The 22,492-nt window shown below is 51.6% G+C and overlaps 2 protein-coding genes across 3 annotated transcripts; one reads left to right on the forward strand and one right to left on the reverse strand.

Moving 5' to 3' along the window:
- The first annotated feature begins 40 nt into the window (after nucleotides 1-40).
- On the forward strand, nucleotides 41-14,969 carry RETSAT (retinol saturase). Of its 2 annotated transcripts, XM_079940055.1 has the most exons (11): nucleotides 41-386; nucleotides 2,432-2,614; nucleotides 2,941-3,182; nucleotides 4,084-4,285; nucleotides 4,871-5,068; nucleotides 6,830-6,949; nucleotides 10,529-10,667; nucleotides 10,903-11,012; nucleotides 11,088-11,254; nucleotides 11,450-11,609; nucleotides 11,874-14,969. In XM_079940055.1, the coding sequence occupies exons 1-11, from the start codon at nucleotides 215-217 to the stop codon at nucleotides 12,011-12,013; spliced, it is 1,833 nt and encodes a 610-aa protein (XP_079796181.1). In that variant the 5' UTR covers nucleotides 41-214; the 3' UTR covers nucleotides 12,014-14,969. The 2 variants fall into 2 exon arrangements, with proteins under 2 accessions (XP_079796181.1, XP_079796180.1); XM_079940054.1 differs by having other exon boundaries at nucleotides 11,450-14,969.
- A 63-nt stretch (nucleotides 14,970-15,032) lies between these two features.
- TGOLN2 (trans-golgi network protein 2) lies at nucleotides 15,033-22,492 on the reverse strand. The gene is made up of 4 exons (XM_079940219.1): nucleotides 22,414-22,492; nucleotides 21,491-22,158; nucleotides 19,670-19,753; nucleotides 15,033-18,414 (listed from the first exon to the last, which is right to left on the reverse strand). The coding sequence occupies exons 1-4, from the start codon at nucleotides 22,457-22,459 to the stop codon at nucleotides 18,409-18,411; spliced, it is 804 nt and encodes a 267-aa protein (XP_079796345.1). The 5' UTR covers nucleotides 22,460-22,492; the 3' UTR covers nucleotides 15,033-18,408.

Here is a 22,492-nt window from a genome sequence, read left to right on the forward strand (position 1 = left end):
CATGCGCACGGCCCTCCGCGCCTCCAGGGACGTGAGTACGAAGAGCCGCAATGGTCAATCTCCGCCGGAGACTTGGCTTCTGGCCAAAAAGGGCCTGGCTGAGCAGTGGCCAAAGTTGGCAGTGCCTTCCGGGTGCGAGGATAAGTTAACTGGGCAGAGCCGCGGCCGCAGAGCCCGGGCGCAGTCGGAGCGGACAGGTTCCGACGCCAGCGCGATGTGGCTGTTGCTGCTGCCGCTGGCTGCGCTGCTGCTGCTGGCCGTCCTCGGCAAAGTTTGCAAGGGGTTGTTCTCCAGCAGCTCCCCGAACCCCTTCTCCGAGGATGTCAAGCGGCCACCCGCGCCCCTGGTGACCGCCAACGAGGCCAGGAAGAAGGTTCTCAAGCAAGGTGAGCGGGAGGGACCCCGGGGTCTGAGGCTGCGCCTGGACATCCTCGCGGGTTAGCGTTCCCCAGATGCAGAGTGATGGGAGGGCTTCTTTGCACGTGGAGGCACCCGCTTTAGAGTCCGCCACTGGCGAGAGCCTTGGTCCCCGCAGGCCCGGGGAATCGTGGCCACACGGGCGCGGGCATCGTCCTCGGCGAGCCAAGTTTTTGGCATAGCCACGCTCAGGCCCTGCCACTTAGTATAGCGGTGGCTAACCGGATAAACAAGAGACCCTTCCCCTACTTTGCTTTAAGACCTTAACGTTTTCACTTATCTTCCCCATGGGTTCAGGGACTTGGGAGAGCTGCACAGAAACCTTTATAGGAAATTGCATTTGGCCCATCAAGTGATTTGACTGGTTATGCCTGCTCCCATCTCTTGTTGAAACGAGACTCAACAGGGTGACTCAGGCTCAGAGCTGCTCTTCCATTGACCTGCACTGTCATCTTTAAAAAGTATTTGCGAATTTCCTCTAAGGTTTTAAAGAAAGAGTTCTACTGCTTAAAAAAGAAAAAAGAAAAAAAGAATAACCTGTAAAGAGAATAATCTGTTGATATCCGAGATCTCTCTCACCTGTTCACTTGTAAATTTTAGTATTCTGTGCAACAAGTCTTGCTACACAGTTGGAGACAGTATTGTTCTAAGTGGAAGGGCTATTAGTTTGAACTTCTGAGATCAGAGTTTTAATTGGACTCTGTCACTAATTTGCTGCGAAAACATTAGCAAGTCACTCCATTTATCTGGATTGGTCTAAAAATGAGATGACTAGTTTAACTGTTGCAACTAACATTTTAAATGACAGTAGAATGGAAAATATCAGAGTGCATAATACATGGTTCTGGTAAGTATTGTGAAACTTCTGTTCCAGGTATTTATATTATATACTAACATATGTTCTGGGATGTGAATATGAAATATATTTTTCACTATAGGTCTTTTAAAAAACATTTGAAAAGTTGAAAGTTTACTGAGTTCCCTAGCAGCTTGAAAAATTCCAAATCTCAGTTCTTCAGGAGTGATCTTTTTTTTAAAAAATATATTTATTTATTTATTTATGGCTATGTTAGGTCTTCGTTAGGTGCATGGGCTTCTCATTGTGGTGGCTTCTCTTGTGGAGCACAGCCTCTAGATGTGTGGGCTTCAGTAGTTGTGGCACGTGGGCTCAGTAGTTGTGGCACATGGGCTCAGTAGTTGTGGCACGTGGGCTCAGTAGTTGTGGCTTGTGGGCTCTAGAGCACAGGCTCAGTACTTGTGGTGCACAGGCTTGGTTGCTCCGCAGCGTGTGGGACCTTCCCGGACCAGGGCTTGAACCCGTGTCCCCTGAATTGGCAGGTGGATTCTTAACCCCTGCGCCACCAGTTAGGAGTGATCTTGAGAGAACAGATCTTGTGTAGGAAGTGCCCATACAGCACCACGGGCTGTCCAGTTTTGTCTTGTTTAGGTGCTTCCTCCTCAACCCCACCTCCACGATTTCTCAGAGCAGCTCTGTCCTGCCTCTGCATCAGGATGTTGAAGAACCATCATCCGACTGGGCTGCTCCACTGCTAACTGCAGACCCTGCATTTTCCAAAGATAACCTGCTTGTGAATGGACCAGTCCATGAGCCAGCAGCCTGCACTGGCCCCGTCCCCCTCCTTGTTTCCTTTCTTCCCTAGCTCGCTCTCTGTCTGCACTTAGGTTTCTCAGCCTGTATTGCAGCATTGTTTTGTTCCTATGATAGTTTGTGGATTTTTTACTTTCTTTGCAAGTAGGAAACATCCCCAGCTACATAGTGGCTTTCCTTAAATCAGTTCAGATCAAACCAAATCACTTTGTTTACCCCGCCTGGCTGGTCCTGAATATTTCCCAGGTAAAATGTTTGAGACATTTTAGTCAGGAGCTCCTTGCCAAACTGCTCTAGAGTTTTCTGGCGTTGTACAGGCTAGAGAATTCTGCCTTGGTTTCCACATCACTGCTCTTTCACTGCCCCCCAAGAAGCCCCCACCTCCATCTCCTCCATCTGCTGCAGCTTTCTCAGCCAGCCGAGTGCCAGAGAAGCTGGATGTGGTGGTCATAGGCAGTGGCTTTGGGGGCCTGGCGGCAGCGGCGATCCTGACCAAAGCTGGCAAGCGAGTTCTGGTGCTGGAACAACATACCAAGGCGGGAGGCTGTTGTCATACGTTTGGACAGAATGGCCTTGAATTTGACACGGGTAAGGCTTCTGTGGAAAAGGGCTGGGAGCTGGTGGTTTGGAGCAGCCATGGTGGGATGATCCTGGGCATTTCTGTGATTTTGGAGGCCCCGTCTTCTCCCTGGGCACCGCTTTCCTTGTCTGACAGCTGTACCCGCCGGCAGCCGAACTGGGCAGGGATTTGGTGGTTTCTGCTGCAACCCCCCTCTACAGAAAGGGTGGGTACCCCCTCTGGGCACAGACTCAGCCCTGCAGGACAACCTCTTTCACCTTGCTTCCTTGTTGGAGCTTTTCCAGGGCTCGATCCCCATATCCCTATGACACTTTGTTTTTCTGTCTCCCAACAGGAATCCATTATATCGGGCGCATGCAGGAGGGCAGCTTTGGCCGTTTTATCTTGGACCAGATCACTGAGGGGCAGTTGGACTGGGCTCCCACGGCCTCTCCCTTTGACATCATGGTACTAGAAGGGCCCAATGGCCGAAAGGAGTTTCCCATGTACAGTGGGGAGAAAGCCTACGTACAGGGCCTCAAGGAGAAGTTTCCCCAGGAGGAAGCTGCCATCGACAAGTATATAAGGCTGGTTAAGGTAACACGGACATGCTGAGGACCCCCTGCTTATTCCCAGCAAGGCTGACCTTCCTCATTAGCGGAGTGATGGGTAAGGGAGGCAGGAAGGAGGAACAGGCCTGTCTGTCTGGAGCTCAGCCTCCACTGGAGTTGGCCTCTGTGCCCCGGGGGCCCTCTGTCTCTGGAGCCTGGGCTTCGCAGCTGCCACTCTCACTCTGGCCTCTGGGGGGCGCTCAGCTCTCCTCCCTGACCACACTGGCCTGCCTGACCACACTGGCCTCCCTGTGGTCGTATCACCACTTTTTCACTTCATCTGATTGGGATTATTCACAAGGAATTTGGGCTGGAAACTGAGAAGCAAAAAAGGACTCACCTGAGGGTAGAATGGGAAAAATTCACAGAGTATGGAGTTTTTTGTTTTTTTGTTTATAAATTTATTTACTTTTTTATATTTGGCTGCTTTGGGTCTTCATTGCTGCGCGCGGGCTTTCTCTAGTTGCAGCGAGTTGGGGCTACTCATTGCGGTGCGCGGGCTTCTCATTGCAGTGGCTTCTCTCATTGCGGAGCACGGGCTCTACGCAAGTGGGCTTCAGTAGTTGTGGCATGCGGGCTCAGTAGCTGTGGCTCCCGGGCTTAGTTGCTCCGTGGCATGTGGGATCTTCCCGGACCAGGGATCGAACCCATGTTCCCTAAACTGGCAGGTGGATTCTTAGCCACTTTGCCACCAGGGAAGTCCCAAGTACAGAGTTTTTGTTTGTTTGTTTGTTTGTTTGTTTGTTTTCCCAAGTACAGAGTTTTAAAATGCAAATTCAGCCAAGTTCAGCCGGGGCTAAGTGTTGCTGGCCCTCGGGCTATGCAGGCTGTTGGAAAGGCGAGTCAGGAGATGAGATCTGTTCCTCCCTGCTCATTCCCTTCCCCAGGTGGTATCCAGAGGAGTCAGTCATGCCATCTTGTTGAAGATCCTCCCGCTGCTCATGGTTCAGGTCCTCAACAAGTATGGGCTGCTCACCCATTTCTCTTCGTTCCTCCATGCATCCACCCAGAGCCTGGCCGAGGTCCTGCGGGAGCTGCCAGCCTCCCCGGAGCTCCAGGCCGTGCTCAGCTACATCTTTCCCACTTATGGTGGGTACTGGCCTTGGGCCCCAGGCAGCTCCTGGCTCTCAGTCTTCCTTCCTGAGCCTGCTTGGCTGACTGAAATGGAAGAGCACACACCCCAGGCCCTCTGGAGCTCATGGAGGAGATGTCTGTCCACCTCCCTACTGGACACACTGATAAAAATTCCCTTCACCCACGCCCTGGATGACTTTCCTTTCCAACCAAAACTGTCCTCCCTGGCAGCATGACAGTTTGCAGGGAGGACATTCCCAGTGGCCCCAAGACCTGTAAGGTTCCCCGTTCCCCACATTTGGATGGAAACAGGCCCTCTGGCTGCCCTGAGCCCCGGGGATCACTTGGATCCTGGGATGCATAGCCTCAGACCGCGTGTTTTCCTTTTTTTTTTTGGCCATGCCTCACGGCTTGCGGGATCTTAGTTCCCCAACCAGGGATTGAACCCGGGCCCCTGGCAGTGAAAGCACCGAGTCCTAACCCACTGGACCGCCAGGGAATTCCCAAAGGCTGCGTGTTTTCTGATGGGAACCCGTATTCCTTTCTGAACGAAGGTACCGCTGCCCCTCCTGCCTCATCACCCCTTCCTTCCTTCTGTAGGCGTGACCGCCAGCCACACCACCTTTGCCATGCATGCTCTGCTGGTTGACCACTACATAAAAGGGGCCTTTTATCCCCGAGGGGGTTCCAGTGAAATCGCTTTCCACACCATCCCTGTGATTCAGCGGGCCGGGGGTGCTGTCTTGACGAGGGCCCCTGTGCAGAGCATCTTGCTGGACTCAGCTGGGAAAGCCTGCGGTAAGAGCCCTGCATTGTCTTCACAGTCCCTGGCCGGGGTGGGAGAGACCTGGGGTCTCTGGGTGCAGAGCAAAGAAAGCACTGAGGGCAGAAGGTGTAGAAGAACTGACCTCCAAGTCGGGGGTTAAAGCCTGGAATCTGTCCCAGTCTGGGGCTGCCCGGGGATAGCGATTGGCCTGGAAGCAAAAAGGACACGGGAAGGTTAAAGGGTGGCATGGTTCCCAGAGAACAGTATTTCATCATTTATTCAATGGATAAAAATAGTTATCTGGTAATCTAGGACCTCCTGAGTGTAGGGGCTGTGTCTTTTTAATCTTTATGTCTATAGACTTTAGCACATAATAGAGTCCAGTAACTGTTTGTTCAGTGACTGATGGAGTGAGTACGTAACCTGGGTGCTCGTAGGGTGGTGTGGAGGCCGGCAGGATGCCCTGCCTTCAATCTGTAAATGGCAGAGTGGGACCCAGACTCTACCCTGGCTCAGGTGTTTGCTGTCACCTGCACAGAGCGTCAAAATCCCACCGTGGATGAACTCTGTGAGGAGAGGCTCTATGCAAGGAAGGACTCTGGTAGACAGAACAGGCCATCCAGGCTGCGGGTGCTTCAGAAGCATCAGCTAAGGGGGCAGAGAGAGGCCTGGGGAAAACAGAGCTGGTGTGACAGTAAATTCACCAGAGGAATCTTTCAAGGAGGAGGTGGTGAGTGGGTAGCCCAGGGCATGCAAAAATCAAGGGAGAAAAGACCGTCAGCGGTCTCCAAGGGCATGTGTGTAGAGGAGACTGGGAAGTTCCCGGTGGTGAGAGGGGGGTGGCTGTCTGATGTGTGAGACTTTCTCTCATGTTCATGAGCAAGTTCTTCCAGCCGTCAGGGGGTCTGTGGACCAAGGTGGGTTTATCAGTTCAATTAAATTCAGTGGCGGATATATTTATTTGTGTTTTTCACGTGCTAGGTGATAAAAGATAAGTAAATCCTAATCTGTAACTCAAGAAGTTTCCAGTCTCACAGGGAAGATGACTGCGCTATAATTAAAGTGCCACATAGAGGCGGGCACCAAGGATGGAGGTGACACAGAGGGTGGTGGAACAGGGAAGGCCTCAGAGGGAGGTCATGAAGGGTGAGAGGAAGCTAGCCAGAGGGGAGGGGTGGTTATTCCAGGCAGGGGGAACAGAATGTGCAGAGGCACAGAGGTATGAAAGAGCTGAGTATTTTTAGGCATCTGAAAATGTTAGGTTGAATCATAAGAGACTGCCACATTTATAGGTTAAAAAAACGGTTGACTATCAGCTATTTCATACAGTCCTACCTAATAGTTTAGTGAGAATGGCCAGAGATGAGGCTGGACGCACGAAAGGGACCACATCAGGGAAGGCTGAGACAAGACCTTGGAGTTTAAGTAGAGGTTGAGGTGTCTTTGGAGGATTTTGAAAAGAGCAAGTTGGGACGGGAAGTCTGGCAGCTGTGAAGAAGGGTCTAGGATTCCAGTGAAGGCCTTCAGCCCATGGGCTCTTTCGGGGTTCGTGTGAAGGTTGGTGGGTTGCTCAAGAGAAGCGTGCCCACGCAGGGTGGGGAGAGAGGTAGGAAGCCAGGGCGGGGACCGTGAGCCAAGAGGGCAGCGCTTCAGGATGGTTCCCTCACTTTGCAGTTTGGCCTGGGGCCTGCCCGCTCGGGGTCAATGTGGGAGAGATCTGGGGGGTGGGGAATAGGGACATTTCTCATCCTCCTGGAGCTTACAGAACCTCAGCCAAGCTCTTGTGCCTGCAGGTGTCACTGTGAAGAAGGGTCAGGAGCTGGTGAGCATCTATTGCCCCGTCGTGATCTCCAATGCAGGATTATTCAACACCTATGAGTACCTGTTGCCAGAGAAGGCCCGCTGTCTGCCAGGTAAACGACTGGGCTGCATCACTGTCCTCCAGGTGCCCCAGGCCTGCCCTCTGCAACCAGCTGGCTCAGCCTGGCTGATGCTTCCCCCAGCATTAGCACTGCCCTTTGACCCTCCATAGGCAGAAAAGGTGAGCACACCGGTTTCTAACATCCGTTCCCAGAAGGCCTCTGTTTAGGGGGTGGCATCAACTTCCTTTGTATCACATCCTCCCCAAAGACCCTTTGGTCCTTATCTCTCATTTCATTCTTGGCATATTTCCTCCCTTTCCCCTTATCACCTCAACCATGTTTCCCTTTCCTCTTTCAAGTCTCCAGTCCTAGTTGCCCATTTCCAGTTTCCCTAGATCTTAGATCATCTCTCTGCTAGTCCATGATGGTGGGTTGAGTCCTAAAGGAACGTTTCTTGGACTTTCACTGAGTTTGCCCTATGAATCCTGCTTCCTTCCTTAGTTTCTCACTTAGTTTGAGTGGGGAAGCCTGATCTGACATTGTTGGTAAGGGGAGCCAAGGCTGGCGTGGAGAAGAAGGCCTTGATAATATTGTTGTGGGCCTGCCTCTTCAGGAAGCAGCTCTGTATTGGTGCCGAGGCTGCAGGAGTATCCTCCACTCCGTGAGCCCTGAACTCAAAATAAGCCTCAGTCTAGTCATCTCCACTGATACGCCGCGTCCAAAACTAAAAGCCTGTTTTTGTTCTTGCCTTGATCCTCGGCCACTGGGTAGAGGGCTCGTCATCCTAATGGTGATGGCTGGGGAAACAGAGGCACACAGGTGAATAACTGCCCAAGGCCACCCAGCTGGAGGTGGCCAAGCTGAGAGGAGAAGGCTGGTGTGTCTGACTCCTAAGCCTGGGCTGCTGGCCTGCTCTGGGCTGGGAAGCATGGGGCTTCCAGAGCGAAGGCCTCACTTGAAGGGGCAGGAGAGCAGGTCGGCCCACAAGGAACAGAGTGGCTGAGCCAAGGTTAGCTGAGACGTCACCATTTGGAAATGTAGCTGGCAGCTCCCCATGTGATTGAGGGGAGGAGGCCGCTGGCTGGGAGGGGACCGGCGATCCTGGAGGGTGAGGCAGAGGCATCTGCGTAAAGGCCTCTGGCTGGGGTGAGGAGTAGGGAGCCACTCACGATGAGTTTGGGGTGGAAACCCCGGACTTCACTGGTGCCCGGGGAGGAGCGCTGTGGAAAGAGCGCTCCGCCCCAGAGGGCGGGCCCAGGGATGTGGGTTCAGTAGAAAAGTGAGGCCTTGGATTTCCTGGTGGGGGAGAGGGTGGGTGGCCGTCATGATTGTCTCTGAGGTACAGGCCATGTGCTCCTGGGAACTGGCCTCCTCAGCCCTCTGCCTCACTTAGCTGGGCCTCGGCCGGCACCTGCTGCCAGCAGGGGCCTCCCCTCTCTCAGGCCGGGTGAGCTGAGTGGGGTGGGGCAGAGACCGCCCGGTGGCCTTTGGTACTTCGTGCCTCCCTCTCTCCCAGGACCTCTGAACCCTGACACTGTCCCCTGACGGGCCCAGTGTTCCCCCAGGCCCGCCTTCTCTCCAGGCAGCCATGCCACAGACTTAGCTGCCGAGCTTGCCTCCCTTCACTGGCGGAAGCAGCTTCCACTGCTCTTACGTATCCCAGCCCTGAAGACAGTCTCATGTGCCAGCCCCTACCTGCCTGAAGGACCAGCTGCCTCTCTCGAGCGGGAGCTGCATGAATCCCAGTTTGAGAGCATTTCAGACAGTGGCAGCAGTGATGCTTAACTCAGAGACCCCAGGTGCTGGGATTCCTACGTTTCCAGCTGTTTGGGGGTAGAGATTCTCACAGTTCTGTCTCCCTCTCAGAGATGGGAACGGGATATCTGGTGGCCTTGGGGACAGGCAGTGCTAGTTGGGGTCGAGGGTGGAGGTGGGGTGGTCAGGCAGGGGGAGCCTTTGTGAACAGGAGCGCCTTTCTTAAATTCCACGGCTGAGCTTTGAGGAGGGTAGTTTGGAGAGGAGGTGTTTTGAGTAGGGAAGACTAGTTTGACAAAATCAGTAGGGGAGCTAAGGCTGGTGTGGAGAAGCAGGGCTTGGTCTCATCGTCGTGTGCCTGATTTGAGACCCAAGGTTCTGTTTTTCTGCCAGGTGGGTGGCTCCTGGACCCCTTCCTTCTAGCTGGGGAAAGGGACAGGAGGGGCTGGGTGGAGGTGATGGCTGTGCTAAGGGGCTTCTGAAGACCTGGGGGTATCACTCCTGGGCCCCTGGTTCTCTCTGTGCCCACCCTGCCCCACCTGGAAAGGGGGTGCCCACAGCTGTGGTTCCCCAACGATGCTGGGACCCAGGGGAGAAGGTGCTCCTGACTTTCCAGGGCAATTACTACTACTCACCACATCCCCTGCCCCGCCTCGGCGCTCCCACAGCTGGGCGGCTCGGCGCTCCCACAGCTGGGTGTCATATGCCCGTTGTCCTACTGTAATTGTTACAACGCCCCCTTGACTCTCAGAAGTGGCCTGTTCTGGATGATAAGTTTTATGGTCACCCTCCCCGTAGCACTCAGGTCTTCGCAGCCTCTAATAGGAGAGCCAGCTTCTTCAGGAAAGTGGACAGTGGACAGGCATCACGTCCGATTCCTTGCAGTGTTCCCAAGGCCTCGCAGAGGATCCAGCGCATTTCAGGTCCTCAACAAATATTTGTTACATGAATTAAGCAGAGCAGCCAGTGGCGACTTATCCCTCAGGCAGAGGCTGGAAATGGTCCTGGGAATGGGAACAAAGGATAAGACTCCGGGGCTTCCCTGGTGGCGCAGTGGTTGAGAGTCCGCCTGCCGATGCAGGGGACACGGGTTCCTGCCCCAGTCCGGGAAGATCCCACGTGCCGTGGAGCGGCTGGGCCCGTGAGCCATGGCCGCTGAGCCTGCGCGTCCGGAGCCTGTGCTCCGCAACGGGAGAGGCCACAGCAGTGAGAGGCCCGCGTACCGCCAAAAAAAAAAAAAAAAAAAAAAAGGATAAGACTCTGTGGGAGCAACTTCCAGAAAACTGGTCTGGGCTCAGCTGTTGAGAGGTGGGAATGCCCAGTGGCTTCGGTCCAGGGGACCAGAGGCTCCCACGGTGCCTGGTGCCTTCCTCCTCAGTGCTGTTCTTCCCTCCTCCCCAGATGAACCCTGAAATGCCAAGCGCCAGTGATGCCATTTGCGTCTGTTCATCTGCATCACTTACCATTTTAAGGCCTTGTGCTGACTGTTCAGCACAGAAGGAATTATGCATATTCAGTCATTAGATGGTTTGTATTCAACTTAATACCGAAGCCAAGGCTTACAACCAAATACTGTTCCTAGCCGTGGTCTTTGTAGTGCAGAGCCCGTCATCCGCTCATAGCTGAGACATTAAGGGGACGATGGGAGGCAGTGAGCAGCTCAGAGAGCCAGGCGTCACTCACTGCTCCTCAAGGCGCTCAGAGCAGAAGTCTGAGGCCGTGGCCTCCACAGGCAGGAGACCAAAGAGCAGGCCCCTGCCAGGTCGAGTTGTCCAAACGTCTGAGGCTGCAGACGAGGTGAGTGGGCGTCCGCAGGCTCCCGGGGCAGGGGCAGCAGTTGGTGGCCTTGTTCACGCGGCCCTGCCGCCTCTGCAGGTGTGAAGCGGCAGCTGGGGATGGTGCGGCCCGGCTTGAGCATGTTCTCTGTCTTCATCTGCCTCCGAGGCACCAAGAAGGACCTGGGGCTGCCGTCTACCAACTACTACGTTTATTTTGATACAGACATGGACATGGCGTAAGGCATGGGTGTGCGTGTGTGGGGAGGGTGCCCTCCCCTGATGCTGGGGGAGAAGCAGCAGGATGCAGGATGGGAGGAAATGGGCAAGAATCTACTCCCAAAGGGCTTTTCCCTACCTAGGCTGTGCCTTGGCCTCATCCCTTCGGGGGTCCCTGGGGGTGACCTACCCTCGGGGTGGTGCTGTTGGCTGCGGGAAACAAGGCCGGGACCGACAGCCCCTCTCCTCCCCCAGGATGGAGCACTACCTCTCTCTGCCTGCGGACAAGGCTGTAGGGCACATGCCCGTTCTCTTCATTACTTTCCCGTCGGCCAAGGACCCGTTGTGGGAGGACCGGTTTTCAGGTGGGGCTTGAGGTTCTGGGGCGGGGGCTTGGGCGGGGCAGGGGCAGCAGTAGTGACCCCGCCCTGCATCCCCAGGCCGCTCCACAGGGGTCGTGCTGGTGCCCACCTCCTATGAGTGGTTCGAGGAGTGGCGGGACGAGCCCCAGGGAAAGCGGAGCAGCGGCTACGAGACCCTCAAGAGCTCCTTTGTTGAAGCCGCTCTGTCGGTCGTCCTGAAGCTCTTCCCACAGCTGGAGGGGAAGGTAGGAGGACAGACTTCTGTGGCTGGTGCATCTCTACCCTTTCTTTGGGGCAGGGGAACCAGGCCTGGGCTGACTGAGCTCCAGGAAAGGATAGGGAGCCCGTGCCGGCAGGCAGCTCGTGCAGGGGCAGGAAAGGAGGTGAGGGTCTCACAAGGTCCCACTCCCACTCTTCGGCTGCCCCTTTTGCCTCCTCAGGTGGACAGTGTGACTGGAGGGTCCCCGTTGACAAATCAGTTCTACCTGGCAGCTCCCCGGGGGGCCTGCTACGGGGCTGACCACGACCTGGGCCGCCTGCATCCTGGTGCGATGGCCTCCATGAGGGCCCAGAGCCCCATCCCCAACCTCTACCTGACAGGTACACTCACTGCTGCATTTTGCCAGGACCTGAGACCCTGGGCTTCCCTGTCACCCAGAGTCCTCCATTCTTGCCCTCAGATCCTGCTGCCCCCTGCAGCCTCCCACACCCTGAGCTGGGCTGCCTCGGCAGCTGTGGACCCTGGTCCTGGTCCTGGTCTGAAGCCATCTCTGGGCGGCCCTGGCCCAGGGGCTCTTGTCCATCCCTGTCCCCCATTTGGGGGGGGGGCAGCAGTGCACACGGGCCTCTGCTTTTGTCTCCTAGGCCAGGATGTCTTCACCTGTGGGTTGATGGGAGCCCTGCAAGGGGCCCTGCTGTGCAGCAGCGCCATCCTGAAGCGGAACCTGTACTCAGATCTTCAGAAGCTTGGCTCAAGGGTCCAGGCACAGAAGAAGAAGAACTAGTTTGGTCAGGGATGAGTCAGAGGAAATTTGGCCAGTGCTCCGGCACAGCCCCTGACTTACCCATGCCTTTCTGATCACGTAAAGTACTCGTTTTTAATTTCTGAATAAGAGTCCGACGCAGAAGTGTAGCATAGATGGTGCTTTTTTTTTTTTTGGCTGTGCTGCACAGCATGTGGGATCTTACCCCGACCAGGGATTGAAGTCCGTGCCCTCTGCAGTGGGAGTGCAGACTCTTAACCACTGGACTGTCAGGGAAGTCCCTAGATGGTTGTTCTTAAACTGAAGCTCTTCCAGCCAGGCAGGTGGTGATCCTTCATACCTTTTTTTTTTTTTTTTTGCGGTACACGGGCCTCTCACTGTTGTGGCCTCTCCCGTTGCGGAGCACAGGCTCGGGACGCGCAGGCTCAGCGGCCATGGCTCACGGGCCCAGCCGTTCCGCAGCATGTGGGATCTTCCCGGACCGGGGCAGGAACCCGTGTCCCCTGCATCGGCAGGCGGACTCTCAACCACTGAGCCACCAGGGAAGCCCCTTTCATACCTTTTATAACATGCTGTCTCTACAAAAGGCCCAGCGTGGGTTACTGACTTGGGTGACTTTAATGGTTCATCAGGCAGCGCTCTGCATCCCGCACCCACACCTCCTAACTCAGAGCCATCAAACCAAATATTCTTTGGTCAGGTGGCCAGAACCCTTGAGAGTGTGGGGCGGCTGAAGCAGGGTGGTCCCACTGGCCCGAGGCTTCTCTTCCCACTCCCCCTTAGTGCCTCTCCGCGGGAGTTCTACACAGCGGAGAGAGGGTGCCTGATGAGCACGGTTTGGGTTGTAGTTCCATAGGTTGAGGCTCCAGAGCCCATTTTTCTGGCTCCACTGGCTTTCCCCACAGCGCCTGTGATAGGGTCCATGTGGACGTGGGGGCAGGGGGCTGACAGGACGCATTAGTTAGCAAGGTGTATGTTACAGAAGAACATCCAATGCGCATGCAGCCAGGGCCTGGGCTCGTCTTCCTGATGATCGGGGTTAAATTGGGTTCTCACCATGCCAGCATCAAGGTACCCTCCCAGACCTCAGGGCCTGAGCCTCGAGACTTAGCTTCCTAAAATACACAGCGAGACGGGGGCGTTCGCCGTCAGGGCAGAGGCCTGGAAAGACAACTTCACTGGGGTTGATGCAGGTGGAGAGAGCTTTCAAGCCAAGGGTACAGCAAAGGACGAGCCCTAAGAGGTAACGAGTGTATTATGACAAGAAGCCCAGCTACTCCCAACCTAGGACAAGGGCTGCCTGGTGAGGAGGAGGAGGTTGGCAGGCAGTCAATCAGAACATGGAAAATTACAGACCACGTGCAAAGCTTGGGAATGCGTTTCCGGTGTATTGGTTCTTACGTGGGGATTGGGTGGGAAGGTGAGTGAAGGCTAAAGGTTTAAAAAAAAAATGACCTTCCACTTACGTTAGGCCTTATTTTAATCAATTTCAATACAGTACTAATAAATTTATTAAGGGGGATTAAGAGGTACAATATAATCAATAATACTGAAATAACTTTGTATGGTGACAGATGGTTACTAGACTTACTGTGTTCAATTTGCAATGTATACAGATATCGAATCACTATGTTGTACACCTGAAACTAATATAATGTATATCGACTGCTTTTTAAAAAATAAGGAGAAAAATTAAATTTAATGATTTTAGAGCTTTAACATTTGAAATTTATTTTGGTTTCTGTGCAGAGATACATAACTACGTGGTGACGGCATTCATAAAAGCTAGGTAAAACATTATATGTGGAAAAATACTTGTCATTAGACCAAATAGGCTTTTTTTTAAAAAAAATATTTATTTATTTATTTGGCTGTGTCAGGTCTTAGTTGCAACATGCAGGACCTTCACTGCCTCGTATGGGATCTTTGTTGCGGCATGCTGGATCTTTTTAGTTGTGGCACGTGGGAACTTCAGCTGCGGCATGCGAACTCTTAGTTGCGGCATGTGGGATCTAGTTCCCTAACCAGGGATCGAACCCAGGCCCCCTGCATTGGGAGCGTGGAGCCTTAGCCACTGGACCACCAGGGAAGTCCCCAAATAAGCTTTAAAGAAATAAAATTAAGTGATTATCATTAAGTTACAAGGTGGAAATACAAAACATTGCAAAACAGTAGTATCCTGCTAATTGGGTAAACAAAAAAAGAAGGGAAACAATTTCAACAATCAACCATTTATTGAACATGTTAGACTTCTGAATTAAAAGGATATCGACAAGTGTGAGGAAGCTGACTTTGTTGGCAGCTTGGAACACTATACAGCTCAGACCCAATGCCTTTACAGAGGAGTTTCTAGATCGGGATATTTAGGAAATTCACACGTGACTTAAGAAACTGAGGTGAGATTCAGCCTTGGTTCTGGACGTATGGTCCAATTAAACTTGAGAATCTCTTCTCAGGATTCTTTCTTAAGCAAGACAATGCCAAACGCAACTGTCCCAGCGAGAGTTTTTACAAAACAGCTGGCAGAAGTACAGGGTCTGGTGTATGGCATACTCGTCTTCCCTGTTCAAATGATTCAGAACATGTGCAAAGCGTGCTAGCTTTCATCACACCTGCAGCACTACATAGCAAGTTACCCTGCAAAAACGGGGGGCAGGCTCTTGAATTAAATGACGTGAAATGGGGGAAGAAAATGAGAATCATTATCGGGAATTTTAGAGGTTTAGAGTTCGTCACCAAAAGTTTCATTGAAAGCCATTATGTGAAAAGAAATGTCAGTGTGTACATAGCTAGTTGTCAGGTCTTTCTGAGTTGTCTTAGCCTTTCTAGGTAGACTAGCCTTCCACTCCCACAGAGTCCAGAGGTAGACTCTTCAAATAATTCTGAAGCACAGATTCCTCCAAATGGAAACCACCCTGCCACCAAAAACTGGGGCCAGGAAAGGAAGCACAGAGCCATCTGGATAGGGCACCTCTCATGCCCGCCTCCCCGCCCCCCCCCCCCACAGCTGGAGAGATCCTCCCCTCCCCCACCAGGCCACCCTCATCTGCACAATCTCTAGGAAAACATGCTTCAAAGAGTCTATCTTCAAAAAGACAACTACCCAGAAAACAACTTTTCCTTTGTTGTGGGAGATTTCTTTCAGTGCAATTTCTAAAGTGAAACTTAAATTCTTTTGTACTCTTTCACACAAGAAACCTACTTCTCAGAGGCTCAAGAAGTGAAGCTTTGCAGACGCTACAACAATACTTAGGCGTCCACTTGGTGCCAACCGACTTGGGGCCTGAAACCAACCTTGCTTTCTGCTCTCCTCCTTACTATCAATGTCCATCAGTGAGGGACAGCAACCAGTAGCCAGAAAGAGCCGTGCGAGACCTAAGTCACAGCCAGATGTCCTGAACAAAGAACATGTCTCCTTTGCAAGAAGAAACTGAACTCAAGTCCCCGGGGACTGTCCCGTGTTAGGCAGATACGCAGATGGCGCCCTGGGTGCTCCTGAAGGAGCTTCATTTTCTTGGGGAGACCAGACAGAGACGGCAGATGCCGGCTGCCCTGTTTTGCTCAAGTTCCAAAATATGTGAGTGGCATTACCAGGAGCTATTACAGTAAAATGGAAAGAGCCAATCACGCGGGGCAGGGGAGTCAGGAAGGTGCATGGGCAAACGTGAGCTGGGCCCTGAGGAAACAGGTTTCGGGGAGGCAAGGGAAAGAAGAGAAGGTGGGGGGACGCGCCCTAACTGGAAAACAGCCACCGGAAGCCAGGGACTGGAGGACGCAGCAAGGACGAAAAGGCACAGAGGCCTGGACGGGCCCGACAAGAGGGACCTTTGGCCCAGCGAGGATGCAGGGAAAGACAGGCAGGACAGTGCCGGCCTGCGGAGCCCTGAACACCAGAGTCCACGAACTTGATTCTCGAAGCCACGAGACACGCTTCAGGTCGCGGCAAGTACTCTGGAAAGATCACTCTGCTCTCTTCACATACACAAAAAATGGACAGAAGACCAATTAAGGTGGCTCTTGGGAAAAAAAAAAAATCTAGGAGAGAAGTGGAATGGGTGGCAGTGTGGGTGGGGCAGGGAAACAAGGAAAATGGAGACTGTAGCTGGAGATGGTTCTCTAAAAATGGATAGGACTTTCGTGACAAGACATAAAAACGGCACAAGTCTGCAGTTTGGAGTTGAGGTGATTAAAGAGATTGGGCAGTTGAGAGGGGCAGCTTAATGGGCAGAAGAGAGAAATTCCATTTCAGTGACAATAGGATGACCAAGCTGAAATATTCAGCACACGGCAGGACTGGGTTCTTTGGGAACTAGGCCAAGGATAAAAACTTGGGAGTCACTCACTCAGAGGATAAAGAATGGATGAGTTTCTAGGGAGACAAAGGAAAAGACAAAGACCTGTCTTGGAGGGCCTTCTCCTACACCAGCACAGGGTAAGACAAAGGAGTTCTCAGAAGCCAGGACAGAGAGACCAGAAGAGGGGAAGTTTGATTTGATGGTCTAAGTGTCCAATTCTATCAGGGACAAGACTGAGCTTTGAGAACAAGCCACTGGATCTGGGGATCTGAACCTCTGGGAAACCATTATTAGCAGGAAGACAAGGACCAAAGTGACTCTGTAAAGGTTATGAGGAAGATACATGGCAAGGGAATGGAAGCTGGACCACAAACAGGATGAATGGGATCGGGGAATCTGGGCATGCACGAAGACGGAAGGAAAGGGGTGAGTGGAGACAGGAAGAAAGAGAAAACATTAGAGGGGAGGAAGAAAGGCAGGGAAAGGGGAGACAGAAAAGGGAATAAATAACCATGGTCTTAGGGGATGATGCCAAGAAGAGTCCTCATTCCTTACCTCTACAGATGTTACCTGCAGAGAATGAAAGTCTCAACTGTTTTACGGGCTGTTTTAAGCGAGGTGGAAGATACCATGACAAACAGGACGGCCCCTTCTTCCGCCAGACTTCTTCGATGGCCTACAATTCATCCTGTTCCTCTCACTTCCCACATTCTTTGCATTTCCCTGAGATCAGCTATTCTCTTTCAGTTTTTCCCCCCCCCCCCCAGAAACAACTCTCTTTAGGCTCTTGATAATAGGGTAGCACAACTAGAACAGATTTAAATAAAACAATAAGCTGATCCAAAACACTACCCTCCGTTATGTCAGGGGAACTCTCTGAGTTTCTTTTTTTTTTTTTTTTTTTTAATATTTATTCATTTATTTGGCTGCACTGGGTCTTAGTTGCAGAATGTGGGATCTAGTTCCCCAACCAGGGATCGAACCCGGGCCCCCTGCATTGGGAGCAAGGAGTCTTAACCACTGGACCACCAGGGAAGTCCCCTGAGTTTCTTAAATTTTAATAATCCCTGACATGGGACAGAAGGAGAATTTTTACTAATTAGCCTTGGCGTTTTTTATCAGATAAGAGGACCATTAACTAGATTCAGGTAAAGGAGGGAGTATAGTCAGTTTGTAAATGTAAGTCTATTTTAGGCAACAAAGGTAAAATAGAGTTTGTGGGAAACGTGTTTCATAAAAGCCCTTCGAAATTTTTAGACCCAAACCAAACAGTCCTTGCTTTCTTCCCCAAGGCATGAACTCACCCTCCTTCAAAAAGTTTCTGTAATGATGGTGAGTAGGGATGAACACAATGTTTCAATAATCGTAACTGTGATTTTTAAAACATCTGTGATGGGCGTAGTGGCTTTACAGCTTTCCTCCCAGAACCCCCAAGTTCAGTTTTCTGCTCAGTACAACTAAATGGAAGTGGCTTCACTTCGTCTTAAATAATATGAAAATGTCAGAAGAACGTGAAGAGCTTGCACTAGGCAGGCTGGACTCGCAGGCAGTAAAGCATGTTTTTTAGCTGCAGTTTTGGTTTGCTGCTGAAGCCTTTGAAGAGAATCGTGTTCAAAGGAGCCCTTTGCCCATCAGCATTCACTACATTCTACATCTTTTGTAGGGCACATCCCCGCAAAGGGAGAGGCCTTGGTAGAAACAGACTACAGCCTGTAGTTTTCTCCTAGGTCTGCGAAGGTAAGTAGTGGCGAGTGCAATGCTGTTTTCAAGGGCTAACTTTACGACAGGGCCAAGACCCGAGGGAGGGCAGTCAGCAGCAGTCACCTGCCCAGGGCTGAGGTCTCCCTTTGGTCACAGCTGGGCACGCCCACATGCTTCCCTACTCACACTCAGGGGGACAGGCTGGAAGACACCAGCATAAATAACGGGAACACAGGAGGACAAGTTCGCCAAAGTGCAGGTGCAAAACCCAAAGCAATCCCCCCTGCCTCTGCCAGCCCCGACTTGCCACCAAACCCTAGAGGAGGGGGTGTGTCTCTTAGGTCACAGTAGTTTTCTCTTCATTTTTCTTGATTTAGAAACAAATCAGCAGGGAGGACAAGGTTCTCAAGAACAGAAAAATCAAATCTGAAACAAGAGCAATACAATCTATTGGTAACATTCATCTTTTTCCAAAGGAATATACCTCACTGCTATGATCTTGGGGTGGGAGGTGGCGGGGGGAAGATCTTATAGGAGTTGAAGTTCAGGAGAAAAATTCAAAATTAAGACAAACTGACCCTCCACCATACAAACAGCAACTGATAAAATAATAGCACATAAAATTATTTTAAAAGTCAGTTTGAAATAAAACAAACACTAGAAAGAGACATACTTGGTGGAGGGCGTATGGGAATCTTGGGCGTCTACTGTGCACCATCCTATATTGTTTTGAATTGTTTACATGCACTTTTTTTTTAATCAGAAAAAAATTATAACAAAGGGGAAAAGAAATCCTTGAAGTCAATTATCTGAGAAGGTTCTAGGCCAGAGTTGTATTGTGCAGCTGACCTACTGGGCTAGCAAACAAAGAGATTCTGAGCTGCGCGGCTTATTTTGTAACTGGTATGCGGACTGTGTTCCCTGTGGGAAGTCGGGCACCAACCACTCTTTACCAGTGTCCTGGCTGTGGCTGCACAGAGGGAGGGAGGGCGCATGCCGGCAGCAAGGCAGTGTGTCCCCACGCAGGCAGGCTGCCTCTGGGGTGGAAGGAGGGCTTTGCTTTCTGGCAGAGGCCTGGGCTGGCCGCACTCAGGAAGTCTATTTGCAGGGCTGATCTAGAGAGCTGGAAGCTCCCAGATCCTACATTTCTGGATTTGTTTGCTTCCAGGGCGTGTGGCCTAGTGCTTTACGACCCGGAGTGTGGATCCAGCAGCCTGTGGTGTCACCTGGAAACTCCCTAGAAATGAAGAAGCATAGGCTCACCCCATACAGAGTTTGCTTTTTTTTTTAATCACAATTCCTAGGGTGAGTCACATGCCTATGAAAATTTGCGAAGTGCTGATGGAGTGTGAAAAGTACAGGCTGGGAGCCAAGGGAGTTGCCCTCAGGTCTTCCCTCATTTCTCACAGGAACTTGTAGTGGGAACTTAGGGGAAAAAATCATAATGTTTCTGGGCCTGAGCTTCCTCATCTGTTGAAGGAAGAAGCTGTTGCAGAGGCCTTGAGAATCTCTTCTAGCTCAAACATCACAGACATGTTCACATGAATGTCTATATGTTGTGGTCTGAAAAGGGCGGGGCAGTGGCAACAGCACCCCAGAATCAGCTGCTGCTGCCGCCATGCCAAACACAAGCCCACTGCTGGGCCCATGTGAGACTGCATATCCCTCCTTCCTTCCTTACCTTTTGGTCCAAACGCTGGTAGTCACTGGCCTTTGGCCGCCGTGTAACTTTGGACCTTTTTCCTTCCAGGACGAAAGCAATAATCTGGGGAAAGGAACAAGTCAGAGATTAACAAGTGACTCTCTAATGACATATTTCAGTCTCTGAAATCAGAGGTAATCACGTGGTGGCCCTAATGACCCTGACAGTAAAAAGAGCAGGACATCCACAGAAAGGCCCTATTAACAATTATAAGGAGGACAGGGCCTAGTTACATCAGAATCCTTTATACTGCTAAACAGGAAATGAGAGATGCAGGAGGGCTCTTCTGGGCTCTAGCTTGTGGTGGTCTGTATGATTTACTCAAGAGCACTTGGTGAAAAGAACCGCCAGCTCCTCCCCAACTTAGCCTCCTCCAGGCTGACCCATCCACCCTCCTTTTATTTTAATATTAAGCAATAATTAATGTGCAGATAAGATAATTATCTTATCTGCAAATGTACTCTTTCACCCCACACTTTGCTTCATCTTAACCTTACCACTCTCATTTCATACCTAAGGTTACTCTCCATGAGGAGGACTTGGATGTAGAATAAGGAACGTACCACTTTTTTGTGTGTGTGTGTGGCCGTGTTGTGAGGCATGCAGGATCTTAGTTCCCTGACCAGGGATCAAACCCATGCCCCCTGCAGTGAAAGTGCAGCGCCTTAAGCACTGGACTTCCAGGGAATTCCCAGGAATTACCACTTTTACTAAATGTCTTCCCTCATTTCTCACAGCCCTAGGCCTTATGGCTATCATGAATTGGATCCTTCAATTTTAACCAGCTTACAGAAACTACTAAATTCTTAGGGCTGAATAAGAAATGAAATCATTTTGGGAAAAGAATCTGAAAATGAATATATATACATATAACTGAATCACTGTGCTGTACACCTGAAACTAGCACGACATTGTAAATCAACTACACTTCAATTAAAAAAAAAAAAGGAATGCAATCATTTTGTCCTTAGAGTGGTTACTAAGCAACACAACAAACCCTGCTGAAGTAAATGATGAGTGTATCCATGCAATTTCTGGCCTTTCGTCTAATCAGAAACTCAACTGACTGCAGAAAATATAGTCCCTGGGCTCTCTGCTGTTGGTGTTGAAGACTATGTAACCATTCTTTCTGCCACTGCACATGGAAAACAAAAGCTTGGGAAAGGAAGCTAGAAATAATAAGACAGGAAGCACTGTCTTTTTGAGAGAGGAAACAGGAAGATAAGGGCTCTAACTACTTACAGACTGTCAGGTACTCAGGTCCTCTCAGGCTGTGACAGATTGTAAGTTCCAAGATAACGGGAGGAGACCCTAATTTGGGTCAGAGCATAATAACGTCCTAAACTTGGCACCTGACGCAACAACAGAGGCACTCAGAGGAAACAGACATGAAAATATATGATTTCTGAAAGAAGAATAAAGAACCCTAGCAGGGTCTCAGAAAAAACTGAAGTTTGTTTTTAAATTCCTAGTGCTTACAGGCAGATGAGTGATGGATACCCACACTCCAAGCTTTCAGGATGGAGGAAATCCCATCCCTCCTCTTTTTTTTCTTTCTTTTTTTTTTTTTTTTTTGCAGTACGCGGGCCTCTCACTGTTGTGGCCTCTCCCGCTGCGGAGCACAGGCTCCGGACGCGCAGGCTCAGCGGCCATGGCTCACGGGCCCTGCCGCTCCACAGCACGTGGGATCTTCCCGGACCGGGGCACGAACCCGTGTCCCCTGCATCGGCAGGCGGACTCTCAACCACTGCGCCACCAGGGAAGCCCCCATTCCTCCTCTTAAAGCAACTCTTGACTTACCTTCCGCTTATTGTGGTAGGCAATATAGAGGACAGCAACGAGAATGGCTGCTGTCACCAGATATGCAAAGAAGTGGCTGCTCTCTGCACTGGAACTTCCAAGATTATCCTTATAACGGTCACCCTTCTCCCTACTCCGGGAATTCAAAACTGTGCTTCCACGGTTCTCACTGGAGGCAGGGCCAGGCATTTCTTTCTCGTCTTTGGGCGGTGCACCCTCTTCAGGCTCTGTATCCCCTTCCTCAGTCTCCTTGGGCTCCTCATCTTCAGGTGGTTCTAAAGACTTACCTCCTCCCTCCTGCTGGGTAGAAGAGCGGTCAGAGTCTAGCAATACTTTTCCCCCAGATTCAGTTCTGGAAGGCTGCAGAGCTTTGTCAGTTACTGTGTTTAAATCGGACTTGGTGGGCTCCTTGTTATCAGAAGAGGGGCTGGAGACCGACTTGGTGGACTGGTCTCTGGAGGAATTGCCAAGGCGGTCATTCTTGTGCTGCAGCTCGGGTTCCGAACTGCCAAGGACGGCTTTCGTGGTATTCTGATTCAGAGGGAGTCTGTCACTGTGTCCTTGCTCAGGCTGCAGGCTCAACGTGAGCTTGGAGTCTCTTGTAGAAGCCGGACTTGTCCTCGGAGCGACTGTTGAGGAGACTGACAAAGAAGTGGACTGCGTGGAGCCTGAAACAGAGAAACCGTCTGGCTGAAGAGAGGCAGGCGGAGAGGAAGGAATCCTCAGAACGTTGCAACGGGCAAACAGAGGAAGGGGCTGATGGCGAGCGGAGGGGTGGCGAGGGTCGGGCAGGGAAGAAGTGAGGTCAGGTGGCGACCGGCCACGGTGAGTATTGGTGGGCCTGGCGGCGAGACTGGGATTAGTGGAGGTGGGTCGAGGAGTTGTTGTGGGAGGCGGGGGGGGGGGGGGGGGGGGGGCCTTACCCGCCGCTGCGAAGCTCAGCAAGACGAACACAACCCGTAAACTCATCCTGCACAGACCGCGCTTCCGCCCTCTACTGCT

Source organism: Stenella coeruleoalba, assembly GCF_951394435.1.
Source record: "Stenella coeruleoalba genome assembly, chromosome: 13".
Classification (NCBI taxonomy): domain Eukaryota; kingdom Metazoa; phylum Chordata; class Mammalia; order Artiodactyla; family Delphinidae; genus Stenella; species Stenella coeruleoalba.

Bases quoted from the DNA above. Each gene is read 5' to 3' on its own strand.
- RETSAT (XM_079940054.1), top strand. From the start codon at position 215: ATGTGGCTGTTGCTGCTGCCGCTGGCTGCGCTGCTGCTGCTGGCCGTC. The intron at 2,615-2,940 runs GTAAGGCTTCTG...GTCTCCCAACAG, and splicing joins TGGCCTTGAATTTGACACGG to GAATCCATTATATCGGGCGC. The intron at 11,255-11,449 runs GTAGGAGGACAG...TTGCCTCCTCAG, and splicing joins TCCCACAGCTGGAGGGGAAG to GTGGACAGTGTGACTGGAGG.
- TGOLN2 (XM_079940219.1), bottom strand. From the start codon at position 22,459: ATGAGTTTACGGGTTGTGTTCGTCTTGCTGAGCTTCGCAGCGGCGG. The intron at 22,159-22,413 runs GTAAGGCCCCCC...TCTCTGTTTCAG, and splicing joins GCTGAGCTTCGCAGCGGCGG to GCTCCACGCAGTCCACTTCT. The intron at 19,754-21,490 runs GTAAGTCAAGAG...TCCTTTCCCCAG, and splicing joins CCTACCACAATAAGCGGAAG to ATTATTGCTTTCGTCCTGGA.